The sequence below is a fragment of the Homalodisca vitripennis genome, chromosome 1, assembly GCF_021130785.1.
Source record: "Homalodisca vitripennis isolate AUS2020 chromosome 1, UT_GWSS_2.1, whole genome shotgun sequence".
In the NCBI taxonomy this organism is placed as follows: domain Eukaryota; kingdom Metazoa; phylum Arthropoda; class Insecta; order Hemiptera; family Cicadellidae; genus Homalodisca; species Homalodisca vitripennis.
This window is the reverse complement of record NC_060207.1, coordinates 54,677,756-54,700,495: the sequence shown is the minus strand read 5'-3', so window position 1 is coordinate 54,700,495 and position 22,740 is coordinate 54,677,756. Positions and strand designations below refer to the sequence as shown.

Here is a 22,740-nt window from a genome sequence, read left to right as displayed (position 1 = left end):
ATGTCTTCGATTTTATGTATATAAATAGCAAATAGTGCAGTTTTATTAGTGAAAATAGCATTTTGAAGTACAAATTGGTTGTATATACCTTTATGAATTCGTTAACAACCAGATTTGTAGCATTGAAGTATTAAATGTGGTTGGTGTTATAACACATTTGATCATATTTCATGATTATTTTACAACTCGATTTGCGATTGACCCTCCTAAACATTGAATTTGGTGGACAATAATCTTAAAACTAATATTTCAATGAATGTCCAGGTTTTATGGACAGCTCTATTAGTTTGTAAACGATGCTATTTTATCTTGAGAAGGACCATGTAAACTGTAAACCTTAAGTTACATTTTTCAGATGAGACTTAAGTATTGCTACTTACAAGGATTAAGTAGCTACATACCACACTTGTTGATAGGATTATAGTAAAATAAGCTTTTCTTGCAATTCAGAGCTCAAATTTTACAACAGCTTCAGGTTAATGGTTTTAGCGCCCAAAGTTTTTTTTATGAACAACGTAATTTAAACGATTACAATGTATTATTACAGAAGAAATGTCACGAAGAAAAGTTTATAATTTATTATAATTGCACTATTTTTACAGTGCTTAATTTTGTATTTGAAGTTGTTTATAATTTTCTAGAAATACAATAAATTTAACATAGATTAAGTTTTACAGTAACTTAAATTTGAAAGACATTTTAATAAATAATAATCTACGTTTCGCCAAGATTAATTGCAAATTTCCCCTCCACATCGTCTCACATGTGTTAAAGTTATTCATTGAACTTTTACAGACTAGTATGACAGTCCAAGATCCCAAATGCGCATTATCTATGTATATAAAAATGAATGTTTGTGTGTTTGTCCTTTATGGAATCGTGAACTATTTGGACGATCATTATGAAAATTTGTATGTATATGTATTTTTCCACGGAGAAGGTTTATATGCTATGCCCATTGATGTAACTCGCCACCAAGTGACGCTGCAAAAGATAATAGTCTTTAAAGCGCCTGCACATTATTAACTGCAATTAACTGACAGTTATGTATATTAAATAACCAAATACTATTTGAAGGCGCTAAGTTATGATGGGGAATTTCTCTTTAAGATACATTTCTGGTTGAACTTAAAGCTTGAGTGTTAGACTTCTGTAAAATAAAGTAAAGGTACGTGTACAATAGCTATAAATATACAGACACTTTCTTGGTCGTGGCAACAAGGCAAACTCTACATCGGCGTTGGAAATCTAATTGACTAGTACCAGAAGTGCACATACACGGGCAAAGCTTACGTAGAGCGTGCGAAGCCGCGGGAATCAGCTAGTAATTAATATTGATGCATAACGGCAAACAGAAACATCGAGGTCACTGTAAGATTGTGCATTTGATTTTCTTACCCAAACTTAAAATAAAACAACTGTTTAAGAGTACTTAATGTACATGAAAAAGTTTGAAAATATTGTACATTTGATCAATTTTGTTTGTTAAAATTGTTCTTATACTTATTTAAGCCTATTTGTAAAATCCCCTTACAGGAACGCACAGTTCATAAAGAACAAGGGACGGGGGAGAGTTACGGTTACGCCGAGGAAGCAGGCGCGCAGAATGCTACAATAATGTCACGATAGTTGCCTGTTTCCATAATAACAAGGAGCGCACCGCAGTACAGCACGCTACGCTAGCTGTCCTGGCGTCTATAAACACGCTCCAGCCCTGCATCAGTTTTACTGCTGCAAAGCAGTTTAACTTTGTAGTTTGAATCAAGTACGTCAGTATTTAAAATTCAGTTGGTAGGGACTTTTATTTATTTCGATATATATTCAATTCTTACTATGCAATCTTCCAAATCGTATGGTTATGAAGAATTATGCATTTATCTATCGTTTAATAGAAGACCTTTTGTAAAAAAATGTATAAGAAGTAAAATATTTACACTGGCAGTAATTAATGAATTGCCTTCTTGGATTTCCCTTGCTTTGCAATAATGGTGCAGTCTGGCTGTTTTCAAATTAATGCTAAAGATATATCTCGAGTGACGTCCGTCATATTAGGTGGTGACAATACATCTGGGCCTAATCATAGGCTATATCTGATATCTGCATGATCTTTGTATCTGAGAAGACATATTTACAGAGCATGTTCTAGTGGTAATCCATTTTGTAGCAATGCAATTACAAGACAACACTTTGGAGCACTTACTTTTTTACTGTTCTGTGCCAAGGAGCGTTTTACTATCTTAGGCACTATACAAGAAATGCGTGTTTGTTCTGTTCTGTTGTTTTCAGCTCTTTGAGTGTTTTTCATACATGTATGCATTGTAAGACATTTTATATTTTCAGTATTAAGTATTATAAAACGTATTTGGGTATAGGGCCGCCGCATTGACAGAACGACATCACCCGGTACATTCTGTAGTACAGAAACAAGTCTCACTGGGTCTGTTCACAATGCCAACCGGTGGCCAGACCTAGGAACAACCACTAACGAATTCTGTTGTTCTCAATATGGCGTTTGGAAATTGTTTGTGCGCTGTTGTGAAATTATTCATACTTAATCATCCCCCACTACATCTAAGCCCTCCATGGCTTCAGTAATAGCACGCGTGGTGCCAGTCCTTGAACGTTGGGGCATCTAACACTGTAGCTGACAATGTTCCCTCATGATAAGAATAATTGTCCTTGTCCTTTACTGAGCAGTATTTGTAACAAATCTAATGTTGACTCAAAAATGAGTCTGCAACTATATACTCGTAGTTAGGTGTTTGAGTGATGATTTGGAAACTTTAAAAGATGCGTTCGGAAAACTTTTGAAAATCGCCACAATCCTATTTTGTGAACGATACGGCAAGTTGTCGACCGAGGTAAAACAAACCTGTGATTGCGAAACCACAATACGAACAAAGCACACAACCGCGGGCAATAATCGATAGTGAAGCCCGATGTCCCTGCCCAGACTTGACTCTATGCCAAGGTTTAAACACGAACTTTGGCTTCTTATTACTATATATTCTTCCTCTTTGTTTTTAGAAATAAATTGAACTCTTAGTCGAATACGAGTATGTTTGATTCTAATGCCAAACTGCAAAGTATGAATTTCAATATTAAAGTTGTTCTTGATAGATAAAAGAGTTTTCTAAAGTCAGCCACACCGAATACCCCAATCAGATCTGGCTTTTATTTGACAATTTTTAATATAACAAATTTAAAAAAATATACTTGCGTGCCGAAGATAATGTTTTTGAGTCGACAGTCATAATTTCAGAGATTTGTCATTATTTTAATGGACGGATTGGCACAGTGTTATTTTATTATGCGTAGAAAGGACTCTCTTTTCTAATGTAATGTGATTGGGAAATTAAACAAACCCATGTTTCTTATCTCATCACGAGTATTATAGGCATTCAGAATAGTCAATTTAAGGTAATTTGTTACCAAACTTAATAAACAATGGCTGACGATAATGATGCGCATTTTTATTGTATTTACACGAATTAAAACTTAGTAATATCAAGGTTTCTATGCAAAAAAGTTTATTGCATTTAAATACATATAGCCTAAACACACATAAAGACATAAATATGCGCTCGCGCGAGCGTGTGTGTTTGTGCCTGTGCGTTCGTACAGTGTGTAATTTAAAATAATAACATGTTTAAATGAGATATAAGTTGAGAAAATAGCATATTTTTCATATAAAACAACACATTATGCTGTCCGGTAATATCTCGTACACTATGAGTAGGACTACTAAACAAATCTTATTTTCAGCAGTTTCTCCGTTGGTCTGATTACAAGGTGGCCAAATAAAATTTCTACTGTAATGGCTAATATCACTTTTGGAATTGTATTAAGTATTGCACCATATGACCATGTTAAATGCTAACAATTGCCTGTGGTGTGATGAGTAAATTATTATTTTTCTGTTTTCGGAGACAACAGTATATTAAATGGCTTTTTATGTTTACCGAACAATCGGCTGCACCACCCTAATACGATTAGTATTTTTATATTGTTTGTGCACCACGAATACGACCAAAGTTACTGCAGGATTCCCAAATTTCGGAATGAATGTTCATTTTGTTTGATAATCAAATAGGCTTGTTTAGGCTGTAGGTAACCACTTATTAATTTATAAGTAAGTTTTTAGGTAGCAAAATTGGTCAAACATGTCAACCTGAGAGAGAGAATCATTCCGTACAAAAGAAACTGGAGGTACTTAAAAAAAGTCGATGCCGCACAATTTTAGTTATGATTTATAACCAAGTAATTAATTGCATAGATCCAGAGATTGGAGTTTCTTTTCACAGCAAACAGGGAGAGGATAATGTAGAATTGACCGAAAAGTTATAGAGTTCAGGCCTTGGTGTTTATGCTGCGAGGAATAACTTCCGCCAGTATACTCGTACTCGTATCGCTCGTATCGGCTCTTAATGGCGGTTGTTATCTTCCTTTTGTGACTTTAGAATGGTGTTTATTGTTTGTCCAGTGTCCGCAATGATTCATGGCTGTACAGTCTTGGCACCTTCACCATTAGTGATAAACCACTTTAACTTTTCGTCTAGAAAAAATCACCATACACTGGAAACTGGCAACGACGTTTATGTGTAGTGTCCCTTTTTGTGGGGTTGCTTTAAGAGGGATTTTCTGAACAAACAAGAAATAATGCTTTGTACATTCAATTTAGCAGATTATTGAACATAATAATTTATTAAAAGATGTGTTTAGCAAATATTTGTCTAGAATATGTAAGAAAATACTACGCGTTGCATTTATTTGTGAAAAATAATAAAGATTTTTAATGTTACGGCTAAAAAATAATATTTCAAATCCCTCACTCAATAACACAAAGTTTTTGGCAATTTGTATTTCCATTGAAGTAAATAATAAATTGGAATATAAAAATGCTTCAAACGTAGACCAACAGGTTCTGAACATTCCGGAAGATTCGGGGAGATTTGAAACTGGTGGCAAAAAAATTCCAATATATTTCTTGAAGAGTAGATTATAATTAATAAGTAATTTTGCATCCCTTCTCGATCGGTACTAAAATGAACTTTAACAAATTAATGTAAATGTAAACTTTTTAAACGGGCACTATATATATATATATATATATATATATATATATATATATATATATATATAATATCCTATTTAATTATGTGATTCCTAAATAAAACTGAGCTATTGCGACTTAAAACACTTTTAGAAATAGAACATATTAAAAATGTACTTATTACATGGACAGGGGTTTCAAATTAAAGTCATTTAAACTTAAATTTGTAAATTTTCTTATTTAAAGAAATTGCCGTTATTTTTTCTGCGAAGCTAATTTTCTTCCCAAATCAGTAATGATTATATGCTGTCATAAAACACTTAGTAATACGATCTTGTAGTATCATAACAAGCAGATGGGTGGACAAGAAATAACAAAAATATACAATCCGTTACATAATTAGTACAACACATTCGTTTGAAAGTACCATTGTTATCTAAATAGAAATGTACTTTATTTCCTGGTGGTTTTGTGCCGCTTAACCTTATGATTGCATGCTAATACGTAGAGTTCGTGTTTAAGCCTTGGCATCCAGTCAAGTCTAGACAGGGACAGTCAGACAAGACTATCGATTATTGCCTGCGGCTGTGTGGTGTATTCGTATTGTGGTTTCCCAATCACAGGTTTAGGTGGTCTCAACACCTTGGATAGTCTGGGGGACCGAATTTTGTAAATACCAATTTCAATAAATAGGCAATTCTGAGTCTTATGAATAAATCGTCTCAAATTAGCGCAAAAAATACATATCTGCTTTGTCGCGTTTAAAAATATTACTAATGCTTTTAAGTTGTTACTTAACAGTTAAAACTTTCTGGGGGTGGAAGGCAACCACAGAATAAGTTACCCTTGAACATCCCAATCCGGAGTCCTTTCACCAATTAGATCGATCATAGCAGCTGCTGCTGTTTTTCGCTTATTTTCCGGTGTTCTAAAATGTATCAATTTAATGAAAACTCATTGTTATATGAGGGAAAATCAAGATTATTGTAAGGCACCGAATCACAATTCTTTAGAACTTCTTCCGCGTCTAGGAGTGGGTTAATGTTTTGCCACTTCCGGACCCGGGGGGACTATTAATTACTGTTATGACCCTTTTCCGTATAGTATGCAACATGAATCGGAGATCGATATTTAGGGCCAGACTTTTCACCTGTACCCGGGCCATGTTGGTATGTCAGTGTTTCCCTGTAGGTACTTACACGGATCGTGTGAAACCATTCCAAGTAATCCATCATCCTTCAGACATGAGCGTAATGCTAATTAGTGAATACTTGGTTTCGGTTTAAGAGATTTTTTGCAACCACTAATTAATTTAATTAAAAATGTCTTAATACAAGTACTCGATTACGCAACCTGATTCCATCTAAGAAGATTGTTAATGACCCGAAATCTATCATTACTCCAAATTACATTATTATAAATGAACGTTATTACAAAATATGATGTTTGTGTGTTTTTTGTAATATTTTAATATTTCTTTTTGTAAAGACCTTTCCATAAGATCTTTCAAGGAATAACTAAAGAATGTGAAATTCTTCATAATGTGTTACATGTTTTTGTTAGTTTTGCTGTAAGCGTTAAATTCTATAACTGAATTATTAATTTTAACTTCACAGCGTTAGAAACAGACGCACAAGTAAAATTGGGTTTTTAATTAACTGTCGTTGATTCAAACTACAAAGTTAAACTGCTTTGCAGCAGTAAAACTGATGCAGGGCTGGAGCGTGTTTATAGACGCCAGGACAGCTAGCGTAGCGTGCTGTACTGCGGTGCGCTCCTTGTTATTATGGAAACAGGCAACTATCGTGACATTATTGTAGCATTCTGCGCGCCTGCTTCCTCGGCGTAACCGTAACTCTCCCCCGTCCCTTGTTCATCACTATAGTGCTTTTCTGCGAGGATTATTACAATTCAGTGTAAAGTTTTGTCTTTAAACGGTATTTATGTGTATTGTATGTTTAAACGTTTTATTTTATATTCCATGCCCATTTATGCACCGAACATTTTCAAACTCTACACAGTTCATTAAATAGGTTTTAAAATATTCTATGAAAATTTCAGCTCTCTTGCAATTATTCAAACAAAATGGTGACAAGTTTTTAAACAGGTTTTAAATGAATAAGTCTTGCCTCATTTTACGGTTTCAGTAATGGATCAAGCAATCTTCCAACAAGATGGTGCTCCTCCTCATTTCGCAAATCCTGTCAAGCGATTGCTAAATGACAACCTTCGTGGCCGTTGGATTGGTCTTGGAAGTGATTTTTTAGATTGGCCACCCCGATCCCCAGATTTAAGTGCGTGATTTCTTTCTATGGGGTCACTTAAAGGAAAAAGTTTATACTCGTAACTCCAATAATGATGAGGAATAAAACAATAAATTGAAGAGGAACTTCTCCGAATACCGCAGAATTTCTTTGTAAGAGCTTACGATTAATTTGTGAAGCGCTGTTATCAGTGTGTCGCTGTGGATGGATTATAGTTCAAATAGTTGTGGACTGTAATTGTAGGTTTTATAAAAGGCTATGTTTTAATTTTCTGATTGAAATGCTTTATTTTTTAGAATATGACAGTAAATAATTTGAAAAAACCAAAAATACTGTTTTTAAAGTATAGTTTGGCAAAATGCCACCATTTTGTTTCAACAATTGTTAGAGAGCCGAAATTTTTACAGAATATTTTTAAAACCTATTTATATATTCTAGTTAGTTGTTTAATCGTAGTAAATATTTATAATCGCTATTACAGATAAACAGGTTAACTTTTTCCTCTTTGTATTTACCCATCTCGACATCGTAAATATGTATATTCACCTGATTAGGTCGAAGCGATCGTGAGTCTGCATAATCATTGTTCTCATTCGTGTTGTATTTCAACCTTACTACAGTATTACGACAGCAACAAGATAGTATTCCGATTGTTTGTTAGAGTAAAGGTAAAGTTAACTGATTGCAAGTAGTACTCAGCGGAATATGTCGAAACATGAAAGTACTGGTTCAATCGTTCAATCCCGCTTTGGACATTAGTCCCAGTAGTTCGGGATGTTCTATTTTCACCTTTGCACAAACATCGGGCCGTTTTACACCTGCCTGATGAAACATTAGTACGAAACCGATCGCGAATTGTCAAATATGATTGTACCTATCTGGTCGTATTAGAGTGAGAGCTGTAACATAATAATTACAAGTTGAGAATTTATGTCAGTGAATAAGTAGCAACCCATAGAGATAAACCGTCATGTGAAGACATTTATGTATTTTTGAGCTATTGTCATAAAAACAGGTAAAAAGCGTTTCTTAAAATTTTCACCATGGTCTATGGACGTGACTGTATAAAAATCAATTGTACACTTTCCTTTAAATTGCCATTTCTTCATAAACTTTAGTGGCAAGAAAGTTTTTCTTTGACTTTAGCTTGAGATGTCCCTTTGTTATACTTAGCTGGTCTTATTCTTGGAATTTATCTAAATTTTCCATTTGCAAATGCTTTCGGGTTATACCTATGGTATGTAATTTATTTAATTATACAGTTTTTATTTTTATATAAAAGTCAAAGAATTTGGTAAAATATAAATTTAATTTAATTATTGTAGTGATCTCTTGCATTATATAATGAGACATGGTTTCTCCTTACATCATGCATTTGTTACAACCATTTTTAAAAGTACGTGTTGTAATTTTTTTTTTCGAGGATTATTACCGAGATATAACATGAACAGGTAGCTCATGTATACATAACATTGTAACTAATGTTTATTCCAGAATTTGTTTTGGCAGCTACAGTTCAAAAACTGCATATTTCACCACTACACCCAAATTATCATATACATTAAAATACAGTCGTTCTTTACAGTCGTTTTTTTAAAAGAAATTGTAGTTTGTATCAATCTTTTTGATAATGTACATTGTAATGACTTTGATCAACGAGTTTCTTCTTTCAGTAACGTACTCATATATTTAATATTTCTTTTCCCTTTCAACACGAATGTAAAAATAATATCTCTAAAGCCACTTTGGTTTACGGAGAAAACTGATGTGTGTTCTGATGAAAGAGGATGTCGAGAGGATTTGTATTTTCTTCAAAGAGAAGATCTATTAGTGGACTACTTATTTGATTTGATTTGTAAAAATCGAGTTGGTTATCAATATATTATTTAAATTTATGCTATTCTTTTATGGTCTATTTTTTAAAATAACAGGTTGAAAAATTAGTCTACAAATTATGAGAAAAGGTTTCATAGTAGCCTAATTCTTTAGCACTATTTTGATGTTATACAGTTTAAGGATTTATTTAATCAGTATTGGAGAGAAGGTAGTATTATTGCAAGTGAAACAGGAGGTACATTTGGTTAATGTAAATGTGTCGTAACCATGTTGTTTGAATGCCAAGAAACCAATTTATACTGGGTACATACATAATCTACTCACAGGGATGACAAATAACACAGCCAGTTGTCTGGGAATTGTATAACACTACACAATACCTAAAACATGTTCTGTGTTACGCTTCTCTTCGTGTACCACGTTCAATCATATACAGTTACATACATTTACTTGTAAATGTTATTCATCTTGATAAGAATAAATATTTGCTACCTACAGACTTGCGGCAAAGATTGTGGTATGTGTTGCTTCACGAGTGCACACGTTAATCTTACCGATATTCAATTTCTCATATACGCAGTGAAACTGTAATAAGTGGAATGGATCAGCCCAAGTCCATGGATCACTTTAGTGAGGGTTCCGAACCACTTGTTCTTTGAAAATGTAATGCTTGCTAGGGTCTGAATACTCTTCTTAGTCGATGTTGACACACCAGACGTAGTCTCAGACAAAAGTAACTGGAACACGCGAACATCTATCTAGAGAGGCGCGCAATGGTGCAATCACACGTCATCGCCTTAAATCTCCCAGATGTTACGCGTTTAAGTAGCTGAATTACAACATTATGCCACGATTTACAAGATTTTTAACCAGAACCAGACATTTAACTTGGATAACTTTTACCAGTTTTCAGTCAATTCAGTTTCGTGTGCACAAAGTTAGGTTTTTTATAAGATCATACCAATGCTTAATCAAGGCGCCGTCACAACTTAATGGTAGGTTTAACTTTATACAATCGGTTGGTTATTTTTATTTTTAGTAACAGCACCAAGTTACATTTTATTTTAGATCCTATATTTTTAAATATGATATGTTATTAAAAATATGTTCATACATCATAAATCGTTTGCGATGCTTGAATGCGAAAATTCATTTAAATATAGTTTTAAATTCACATTCATAAGTATATGTTTTTAAATCAAACGTACAATTGTTTAGTAATATATATTATGGAAATTTCCTTTTTTATTAATACAAAATCATATTATTATCTTCAGCAATCTTCCTCTTCGCTGTTAAAAACACTCTAAAATACAACATTAAATGGCTACAATCCCTACTAGAATGATCATTTTTTAAATATTTCTCCTATCTGTAGGAGAGGCAAGTTTTTTTAAGGGGTGTAACGAACACATCGTTTAGTTGAAAAATGTACCCAACAAACACGAGTTATACAAATGCATCACTTGAGTAACAGTAACAGTAACGTAGCTCTCTAGCCCCGTGCTGGTCTGAGGGGCTGATCGGTATCGCCGGCTTGCGTGTCTCTCCTCCCTACATTCCACATTCGGCCCGACTCCATCCTACCTATATTCCGCTTTATCGTCTGTAATAGAGTTATTTATAATCAATGGCAGCATCGATCGAGCTTCTGCCTCCGCCGTTCTTATATCGGTACGGAGCCCTAAACATCGTGTATAGCTCGGTATTAATCCGATTTGGTCGTCTTCACCTGAATAAATTTACTGAAGTTGTGACATTCAAACCAAAAGATAATTTGACGTAAACAGTGTGTGCTCTGCCATCCACCTACTTGATTGTGATTTTCCTTGAGCTGTGACACTCAGTGTAGACGATAATTGTGGAGAATTATCCAGCCTTACTTAGGCTACACTTCACTGCGAGGAAAGTTCTAGCTAATCAGTTTAAGAGAACATGCCTTTAGTCTTATTTGACCTCTGATCATTTTCCTCTATGCCAATTAACGAGTGGCAGACTCGCTAATTGCTTTGTCGGCAATCTTGCGCTAATGCACTTGCGCCATAAGTCTTATTTTACAATATCTGAAATAACGGAGATAAGGCGGTGAAAATTTTACCATTGTTATGAGCACAACAGACTGGTAGCAAAGGTTAGGTTAAATGTAGGAATTATTCCTAAAATTCACTGATATTTTTTTTATTTTTTAAGCAGCGATTGTTGAGTAAAACTTTTGTTGAGGGAGAGAAACGCAATGAAATTATATCTGTAGAAATTTACGAATGTTGTGGTTTAAATTGTTATTATTGATTACGATCAACTATTGAACGAATGTTTTTTAAGTTGTATTCAAATATAAATTATTGTATTCACTATGACTCGGGTCAATTTTTAAATTATAACAAAACGGACATTTCGTTGCATTGATTAAGATTTTAAAAGCAAAACATGCGATACATAATTTGGTTTAGTTCAACACAATTGCGTTATAGTCTCATCAATTTACGCAGTAGTTAATTAGTTGAGTTTACTTCACTGTGAGCCTCGTAAGATTAAATGTGTATTGGGTATATCGAACACTCCGCACTATCACTGACTGTGTAATGTATGTAATTGTGTATTTAGTGCCAGTTGTAGATTGTTCTCACTTCGCTTAACATTTATTGTACACAGTTCAAGTGACTACCCGCCCACGTTAGCATGTACTACTTACTACAAGTGTATCCTCTTATACCTGAGTCATATTACACGCTGATTTATTTCGTTACGCGCCATTTTGTTAATATCGTTCTCCATTTATTAGTCCCTGACAGATGACACGGTGTAACATGTGAACATAACTCTGAGAGGGAGGGAGGGGGGAGCGAGGTGTGGGGCTCGTTATTGATATCCGTTATCTGACACGTGTGATGACCTTTATCACTATCACCAGAGTAACTCATCACTATAGGTGAATCCTGATAACCTACCCACAACCGGAGGAGGGAGGCTATCATCTGCTAACTGCTCTCAGCTCTCAGCTCTCGTTGAGTCATTACTAGAGAGCCGTGCAACTACCCGAAATACAATGTGACAGCACTCACGCATTTTGCTATCAGAAACTTCAAATCGAATTAGACATTTAATATCGATTCTTTACTATTGATTTTGTATGTCTGTATTGCTTGAAGCGCTGAACAAATGTCTTTTCTGTATGTCTGTCTGCCCGCACTACTTCGTATGGACTTGGAAATTTTACATGACGCAACATTTTTATATTGGAAACACTGATGATGGTGCATGTTACTCCATATGATTTCGCTGAGCATTAGTGAATACTGGACTGTTGTAATATTTAAGATTGCACATTGTCTTATGGATATCATTATGGCAGTATTTTACAGAATAAATACATTTCTAAATAAATTGAGTTCAATCATATGAGATTTTAACATGTGACATCTTTATTCATAAAGTAAAGAGAATACATAATCTTATGTATTCTCAATGTTATGTAAACGTCAAAATTAAAAGCCTGTAACAAGAAGTGATTTCACAGCACTCTTGTGTTGTAGCTCATTGAAATTTGTAATAGTTGAATATCGCTTTAAATCTATCTCATTGAACAAAATGTTATAGCATCATGTGTCAAGATACCTCGAGAAAGGTTTCGTTACAGACTTTAAATTGTATATGAAATTGCATTGCTACATAGGCATGAATGAGAAATAAGTAGTGGTGCATATCCAGCCATGGAATTTAGTTGAACATCATTGAAACCTATCACTCAGTATGCTGACACAATATATTTTCTGCTGGGGAGATGTAACATTTAGTTTGTGTATAAGTATGTGTCTGTTCGTAGGACATCTCGAGAATGAAATTAGCTATAGATGCAGCCTGAGCCTGTTACGTGACACATCATGTGGAGTACTCCCGCCTTGTTCATATGCGTTTTGAAAATTGATAGTGACCCATTTTGCAGTTATCTAAGTATTTCATATCATCCTTTTTAAAGTATCTAAAAGCAAGGAAACCTCATTAACTAGGTTATTTCGCTGTAACACTTCCATGATTGTAGTAGAGTTCGTCTTCGGTCCTGAGTGCTCCCTGATAGCTACAGCCCTGGAATCTGATCAACTATATCCATAGTTTTGTTTTGTTTATCAACTGACATGAAGACTAATATTGATATTTTAATGATGAAAATATACATTATACGTAAAAATAATAGTAATTACGTTAAATTTAAATAGTACATCTATTTCGTTCTTATTTTTCAAATGTTTTTACAAATTTACATAAGGCAGGAGCTGAAGTAAAGTAATTGGGTGACACAGACCAGGCAAACACGGGGCTCAAATATTGGCAGGTTATACAGTACACGAGGTCGTTTGTATGGGACGGCGGTAATTTATGGCCAATTGGTGGAATTGTTCTTGACTGGGCTGGCTTAAAACACGCTAGAGGTCTGCCGTGCTCTAATGAAGTGCTTCCCTCTTTATTTGAAGGGGACGAGAGTCCCTTCTACTATTTTTGTGAAATTTACATACTGTATGCATTTCTTATGTTTTACTTATTCCACGTCATTATCCGTTTCTGGAATATCAAAAAGGGAAAACGAAACTTCATTGTTACTATTTTTACATTGGTAGTATACTCGTAGTGCAGTGCCTATTCCCTCCCCCCCACTTACTATCTCACTGCTTCACCCTCCCAGCCTCCGCACCCTAATTGGAGACATTTTATGTCTTATGACTAACTTAAATTGTGATTTAAACCTATGGTCATACACATACACTAGTAAACCGTTATCTCAAACGTCGTAATGTTTTAAAAGACGTTTCAAATCTCAGGATGACAGTCGCACTCGCACATATGTCTGGCCGTCTGGTGACAGACTTCAATGTACAAATCTTGTGGCAAATCTAGACGATTCGGCAATACAAACTTCATGTATTTGATGATAAAATCAATTGGAAGCGGTGAGAAACAACGAGAGAATGCAGTCGAGACGATTCCAGTTAGTGTTTTTGTCTAGACTTGCACAACGGGTTCTAACTGCATTTCATTCTGGGAAGTTGTATATCGATGGTTTTTTATAGTATTTAGAAAGTTCTGATCAATAATTGTAAAAATTGAGTGGAAGAGCTGGGAGTTATGAAATATACGATACAATAATAGCTATGCATCGATGCAGCAAACATTATTCTACAATTTAAATGTGGCCACAATTCAATACCCGGTTGTAAGAAAACATTGTAATTTTAACGCCCTTTCATATGAGGAGGAATAAACAAAAGTTTTTTGTTTACTATTGCAATGTGTATTACAATAAAATAATACGTAGACTGTAATAATAAGTTTCTTTACTGTTTAATACACTTTATATTGGCATCCAAATATGGCAGCTATACCAAATAAAATTCAAACGCGTTGTTCTAAAATCTAAATGTTAAACAATCGTATATTTCAGGTGGGAGGGAAATTCTTTCTGCATAATATATTAGCTTTATTTTATACAAAATGAAGTAACGTGTTCCAATGTAATGTGTTCACTACCTCCCTGGCCCACATTTTGTCCGCGGTTGCAGTTTTTCGTTTTCCCGTGTATATTATTCTGGTAAGATCTATTGAAATGTGTACCTATGTGATTAATAGATAATTTCGAAATGTTGTATGTTTGGAAAGAATATTTTACACTTTGCTTGAACACTAACCTTCTTTAAAACTTGATATATTTGACATTTTATATAACAATATTTATATGCGAATTTTGTACTTGAATACGCCGGTATTGGTAGCAAGCAAGTTACTTCTAATTGGGTTGATAGCAAGTTAGCCCGATAAACTCCGACGATTTGACAGTATTTTTATCACCCATATTACGACACCAAACAGTTTCTATTCGGTAGTGAAATGATGCGAGATAAATATTCTGGTCATAAAATGTTAACAACCGGAGCCGCCGGAATAAACTAAGCAGTAGGCTAATGGCGGTGACAGTAACAGACGAACTAGGCGTCCTCATGCCCCCCCCCCCCCCCCCACTGAGTGAACGAGAACTTTGAGTTGTAGTCGTACAACTATCGAATAATCGCAAACATAGTACAGCAACCAGGGCAGCAAAGTCGACATTGACTCATCGATTAGCAGAACAGCCGCAACACTGAGTCACAGTTGTACAACTATCGAATACTCGCAAACATAGTACAGCAACCAGGGCAGCAAAGTCGACATTGACTCATCGATTAGCAGAACAGCCGCAACACAGAGTAGTAGTTGTACAACTATCGAATAATCGCAAACATAGTACAGCAGAAAGCGTGTGTAATCACGCGGGGAGGGGCCAGCGCAGCAAAGCCGACCCTGAGTCATTGATTAGCAGAACAGCCGCAAGCAACACTGAGTCGCAGTTGTACAACTATCGAATAATCGCAAACATAGTACAGCAGAAAGCTTGTGTAATCACACGGGGGACAGGGCCAGTGCAGCAAAGTCGACCTTGACTCATTGATTAGCAGAACAGCCGCAAGCAACACTGAGTCGCAGTTGTACAACTATCGAATAATCGCAAACATAGTACAGCAGAAAGCGTGTGTAATCACGGGGGGACAGGGCCAGTGCAGCAAAGTCGACCTTGACTCATTGATTAGCAGAACAGCCGCAAGCAACACTGAGTCGCAGTTGTACAACTATCGAATAATCGCAAACATAGTACAGCAGAAAGCTTGTGTAATCACACGGGGGACAGGGCCAGTGCAGCAAAGTCGACATTGACTCATCGAGTAGCAGAACAGCCGCAAGCAACACTGAGTCGCAGTTGTACAACTATCGAATAATCGCAAACATAGTACAGTATAAAGCGTGTGTAATCACGCGGGGAGGGGCCAGTGCAGCAAAGCCGACCCTGAGTCATTGATTAGCAGAACAGCCGCAAGCAACACTGAGTCGTAGCTGTACAACTTCGATTAATCACAAACATAGTACCGCCACAGCGTTATCCGAGACAAAGCCAGAGCAGCAAAGTCAACCTTGACTAGTCGATTAGCAGAAGAGTCGCAACACTGAGTCGTAATTGTACAATTATCGAATAATCGCAAACACAGTACAGCAACTGCGTGTGTAATTACCCGAGACAAAAGCCAGAGCAGCAAAGTCGACCTTGACTCGTCGATTAGCAGAAGAGTCGCAACAATGAGTCGCAGAATAGCAGAAAGCGTATGTAAATGACCCAGGAACAGGGCCAGTGCAGTAAAGTCGACCTTGACTCATCGATAAGCAGAACAGCCGCAACATTGAGTCGCAGTTGTACAATTATCGAATAATCGCAAACACAGTATAGCAGAAAGCGTATGTAATTATCCGAGAACAAAGCCTGAGCAGCAAAGTCGACCTTGACTAATCAATAAGCAGAACAGCCGCAACATTGAGTCGCAGTTGTACAATTATCGAATAATCGCAAACACAGTATAGCAGAAAGCGTATGTAATTATCCGAGAACAAAACCAGAGCAGCAAAGTCGACCTTGACTAATCAATAAGCAGAACAGCCGCAACATTGAGTCGCAGTTGTACAATTATCGAATAATCGCAAACACAGTATAGCAGAAAGCGTATGTAATTATCCGAGAACAAAGCCTGAGCAGCAAAGTCGACCTTGACTAATCAATAAGCAGAACAGCCGCAACATTGAGTCGCAGTTGTACAATTATCGAATAATCGCAAACACAGTATAGCAGAAAGCGTATGTAATTATCCGAGAACAAAACCAGAGCAGCAAAGTCGACCTTGACTAATCAATAAGCAGAACAGCCGCAACATTGAGTCGCAGTTGTACAATTATCGAATAATCGCAAACACAGTATAGCAGAAAGCGTATGTAATTATCCGAGAACAAAGCCTGAGCAGCAAAGTCGACCTTGACTCATCGATTAACAGAACAACTGCATTATACGTTCACGTATACTGCTTCACCGGTACTTTCATAGTGGCAATTAATCTTCGTCATTGTATACCTTTACACGTATGCTAATATCTACACTTCGTAAAACTCTGACGTCCTACATTAATTACGCCTAAACGCTCATCTTGACTTCAGAACTTAATGGAAACTTTTTAATACCGATTTTAATTTACTGGTTGAATATTGGGTGTACTGATTGTATCTAAATCCTTAGAAGGGAAAGTGAAGTTTATAACAAAAGTGTTATAAACATATAACGTAAAAAATATGTTTTTAAATCCCAACTATTATTTTTAAGAATCTATTATTGGTTGAATCTTTTTTACATCAACGTGATCATCTATTCGGTTTTAATGTTTAGTAGAATGGGAGGTTGACAAGGCTTCTGCTATCCTGTCTAATTTTTAATTGTGGCTAAAATAATTTCAAATCTTTGCATTGACACCATATAGTATTGTTATAGGTAATAAAAATTATGTAAATATTTATTTGTGGAGCCCCTTTGATTTCAAAAGGCCTCGTCCTATAAATAAAAATAATATTGGAAAAGAGTTGTTATTGCTGACCTCTAGTTTCACTATCGAGTTGTAAGGTCCACATGCTATAAGAAATATTCATGAACGTTAATTTTCTGGATTTGCTCCGTTAAGTGAGGCCTGAAGACTAGTTAGCAAAGTGATGAATGTAATAGGTTACATAGTCACTTTTACAATTTCTTCTCGTTGTCAAGAGATGGATTTATTTTTAACTGAATCAAGCATCATCATCGATGGCTAATGTTTGCCATATTATTGCTACAAGTCAGTTAACACTATGCTGTTTTATAAAAATATTAACGCCTGATGTTTTTCTATCAAGTTAATATGAATTCAAGATTTAAGACCACAGGTACGACCTGTTGCAGGTAATAGAATGTGTATTGTTGTAATTGCTTAACACGGTAATGTAGATGGTTTATTAGAGTTGCTGTTAGTGCTTTTATTGTTGTATGTATATGTGAACCACTAAAGCATGTTTGCTTGCTCTTTTTCTGTATTCTGTTCAGTGCAAATTGTATTTATTCGATCTTGTTTCATTTCAGTGATGTTACTTTAGTTATAATTTTATTTATTATTATCTTAAAACAAAAAAATGTTTGAAAGGAAATATATGTTTGAGAAATAACCAACATTTTCTTTAATTTTAAATATTTTATTTGCTGTAGCCAATACTGGATTAGAATGTTCTCATTTTTAAATTATGCATAAGCCTATGGTTTAGTATTTTAATAGTGGTATAAATATTTTTTCGCCTTTTCATTGTCACTAACAATTAATTAACACATAATCTATCCTTATACTTCAATTCCTTTCCACTGGTCATGAGTTTGGGTCATAAATGACATAGGTTCATATCGCTTCTTGACTAAAGCACGTTTTATCAGAACTGTTCACCTCGGATTGCGCAAGTAAATTTCCCTTCTTATTCTGCTAATTACGGTACGCTATATACCAGCTGCACTGATGGTCAGTTCGTGTTGTTTGTACCACTTGCCATCAGACGTGACCTTAGCTGCGCGCCAGTGATTCTCTCCGAACCGAGCAATTCTTATCACTGAAGCGGGTTGAATCACGTACAGTATAAGGATGCAGTCAGTACTTTGGAGCGTTAGTACAAACGAGCAGGATGTTTAATCTAACTCTGAAAGAAAATACTACAAACACAAATACTTTATCGCCATTGACCGCTTGTTAAAATGAAATAAACATTTTCAAATCACTACAATATTCTTTATAATATTTCAAACTACACTAAAACTGAGATAGTTACACTATTATATTAATTAAGTTAAAGTCAAATTCTAAAACTCCTGAAACTCATAACCGAGTAAAAAGGATTGTTTGCCAGTCAGTCATATATTAGTTTTGAAATTCTTGAGGCACATTTTATATACCTACAACACTGGTAAGGATATTGTGGTCACAATCCAACAATGTAATGTTATAATTAGCTAAAATTAAAACAGCTGATTAATGGTGCTCACGAGCAGTGCTGTCACATAATGACGGTTGATGTTGTTTTATTACATGGATTTTTAAAATCGAATTATCTCCCATATTTCTCAACCGATTTCTTAACACTTGGCATCGTTTGAGTTTTAATTCAATTATACAACTAAAATAATAACTGTAATAACTGTCACTTTTTATCATATCCTGTTTAAGATATTTACGTTTAAATTTTTAAGAAGCCTTCGTTTTGGAGATACATTTTGGGGAAAAAAATATTATTTTTTCTGGTATTAGGTTTTTCTTTTGTTAATTATTATACCAAATTTCAACTTTTTACAACTAGTTATTCTTATATAAAAAATAATTAAATCTGAAAAACAAAAAGTCGGCTGTTTGCCTAAATTATTAAAGTTTTCGAAAGTTTGAATTTGAAATTTTTGTTTATCTTTGGTCCAGGAATAATATCTGAAAAGGTTAGTAAAGACCTTTCGTTGAGTGAGAGTCTGGTTTCTCCCGCTAACAAAATATTGGGTTAACAAGTGGCCATCGGCACAATTTGTATCTCATTAGGGACGGAATTCTGACCATTAAATTGACTTGCCCCGCTACTGAAGTGCAGGTATATCTATAGTCTATAGAATTTGTAGTCTGTGTCTAAAATTGCCATCTTTTTGTTGCAATTAAACGAGAATCATGAGGTGCAGAATGAATTGTTGAATCATGCAACTTAATTGATGATTAACGGATTAATTTCATGTTTAGTAGAATCAATATAAGACACAATGTTGGAATACTTCATCACTTAGTAACTCGTATAGGCCTACTTCTTGATTATGATATGTGTTAATGTTTGTGTGACTGAGTGTGTGGTATGATGTTTACAGCACAATGCCGTCAGACAGCATGGACGACATAGAGTTGCGCAACATCCAGCTCCAGTTCCCCGCCGTGCGGTCGCTCAGTAGGGACGATCCCAGTGTGGAGGAGGTACGCGTGGACACGGACCGAGGCACGGTGCTGGTGGCGGTCCAGGGCAACCGTTCTAAGCCAGCCATCCTCACCTACCACGACCTTGGCCTCAATTGTTAGTACCATTGTGTAAAGGATTTGAGTTAGGGGAAGGGGCAAACTCATTTTGTATTTCATGAGAGAGTTCATTCGCCTTTTTTTCTAAATATGTACTATAGGTGTACAATGTTTGGAAGCCAAACAACATGGTTTGTTGTACCAAAACTGAAGTAATTTTTACATGGATTGAAATAAAACTATGTTTCCTGCATATATTATGTCCTTGTCATAGATTTATTAATGTGTATGAAACCATGTCCCTATCTATGATGTTCTGATAGGTATAACATTAACAAAATACTATATTTACTTTTATGAAAATTCTTAAACTTAACAAATGGAAGCTGACAGTAGATGGTGGCAGATTTAAAATAACTCACAATTTCATTAAATGATAAATACAGGTATATTTGTTTGTGGTAAAATATGTTTGTTTATTGCATCTTGCGTCTATATATATATATATATATATATATATATATATATATATATATATATATATATAGATGGATCAGCAAGTTTCCATTCAAGTAAAACTGCTATTGTACAGGTAGGGGATGTGGAGTGGGGATTCAGCCGCATCAACCACCTCCACCTGGGCTGTTCCTTATCTTATCACTCCTAAAACAATAAGTTTTATTTCTAATATTGTTCTCTTGATAAAGGTGGTGTAAATTAACAATAGCTATATTAATTCCAAGTTTTAAAATGTTATATTCACATTATTTTATATCTCACACCCAATCATTATAAAATCAGTTTTGTTCATCAATTGTTAATATAAAACCGAACCATCATCATGGACAAGTCATATCCAAGACAGCGAATTTGAAATTAGAAATATTGATTTGTTTGCCGTCTCATAAATAATTAGCCTATATTCAATGCAATGAAATAAACAACACAAAAAGCTGAAACCAAAAAGATAACCCACCATTACAAAAAAAAACTTTGGTTTGGAAAATTCATAAACTTACAATTTAATTACTTTGTACTTATACTTGTAGATCAAATCTGGTGGTATATATACATCTATATTCATAACCTACAATAGACAGTACTAGTTTAGAAGTGTGAGACCAAGGTAAGGGTTCAGTGCCATAGATTTCCTACAGAGTGCTGGTTTCTAGAGTCACGATTTGGCGTATACTGACCGTAGATTGACTCTCCAGAACAGTAACCTTGGGTTATCATGGACCCCAGACAAATGATCTTAAAAACCGGTTTGACTACTGCTTTGATTGTAGATCAGTACTTTTTATACAACTCGTTTTCTTATTCTGTTTATGAATTCCCTCAAAACTCCTCCTTCAATTCACAATTTTTGTACAAACTATTATTGTTGAAACACAGAAGTTTCTGGTAACAAACTTGCAAATGCTTGTATCTGAAGTTACTCAACTGTGTTTCACAGCTGTCACAACCATTCCTTGTTTTGTTTTCAAGCTTATATACATTATTATGTTAAATACAAACTTTGTGTTATGTTCCTTTTGTTATTGTATCGTTGATTGATTTTAGAAATGATTCTCTATTTTTCAAGATTTTCAGCAAATTTTGTATAGACAAAGAAAGATTAACAAAGTTAAATACGTTCCCGAATTGTGATTAGAAGGAGCTGTGTAATTTTGGGGTAAATATATACTATCTCGGTTACTATTGTAAAAATAAATATGAGATTGATTCAGTCACTATGTGATTTCTTTTAAATTAATAATGATTTTGATCAACAATTATTAAACTGTTTGCATCAAATTAAACTGTAAATTGTTGTGACGAAGAAATGCCTAATCAAAGATGAACAAAACAAAACAAACAAAACTTATTGCTGAACCTATTGTGTAAGCAAATTTATTATCATTTCAAAATATGTCAGCTAATTAGCGAATGTATTACATGTCAAACATTTTATTTTAATCTATAGTTGTGTTAACATTATTATATATGCACTATAGTAGCTTCTTTATTATTGTATGTTATTAGTTTGCTTATAAACACTGCAATAATAAGTACATTTTATGGGAGTGTTTAAATTTATCACATATTATAAATAGTTAAATGGCTATTTATACTATTAGTGAAGATTGTTGTCAAAGATTAATTAACTGAGTCATCTAAGTTTTATAGTCTACAAAAATCTTTTATATTAATTTTTTTTTAATAATTTCACATCTAATAACTAACCTCTCCACTGCAGCACAAGACATGCAAGACAGCCTGGGTAATAACTAGGAGTGTTAACTGTAGTCAATTTTATATTTGAACAAATCTAATAATTTATTATGTATTATCAACATTTATCTATTAGAGGATTTTTATATGTTGAATAATTTTTTCTTATATGCCTGTTTTCGCAGATGTAATGGTTAAAAAACAATTGTTGTAAGAAATAAAGTTTACTAATCTTTAGGTCATCATTAACGTCACAAAAACGTTTACCTTATTTTGTAGAAGTTGTATAATTATTATATCATACTGTGTTAAATGTATTTACATATTTTTAAACCAGGTGTACAAAATTGGAAAAACTGCTAGCATATGACATTTTTTCTTGGAACATTTATCAAACTACCCATAAAGCAGTTCATTCCAAAAGGATAATATG

At 34.6% G+C, this 22,740-nt stretch overlaps 1 protein-coding gene across 9 annotated transcripts in view; it reads left to right on the top strand.

The window, feature by feature from the left end:
• The window catches only part of LOC124361524 (protein NDRG3), a 96,561-nt gene that overhangs the window by 43,751 nt on the left and 30,070 nt on the right, over nucleotides 1–22,740 (top strand). For all 9 annotated transcript variants that reach the window (XM_046815589.1, XM_046815621.1, XM_046815619.1 and 6 more), the window contains one exon: nucleotides 19,952–20,151. In XM_046815589.1, the coding sequence (XP_046671545.1) occupies nucleotides 19,952–20,151 (200 nt within the window). The remainder of the gene's footprint in view (nucleotides 1–19,951; nucleotides 20,152–22,740) is intronic.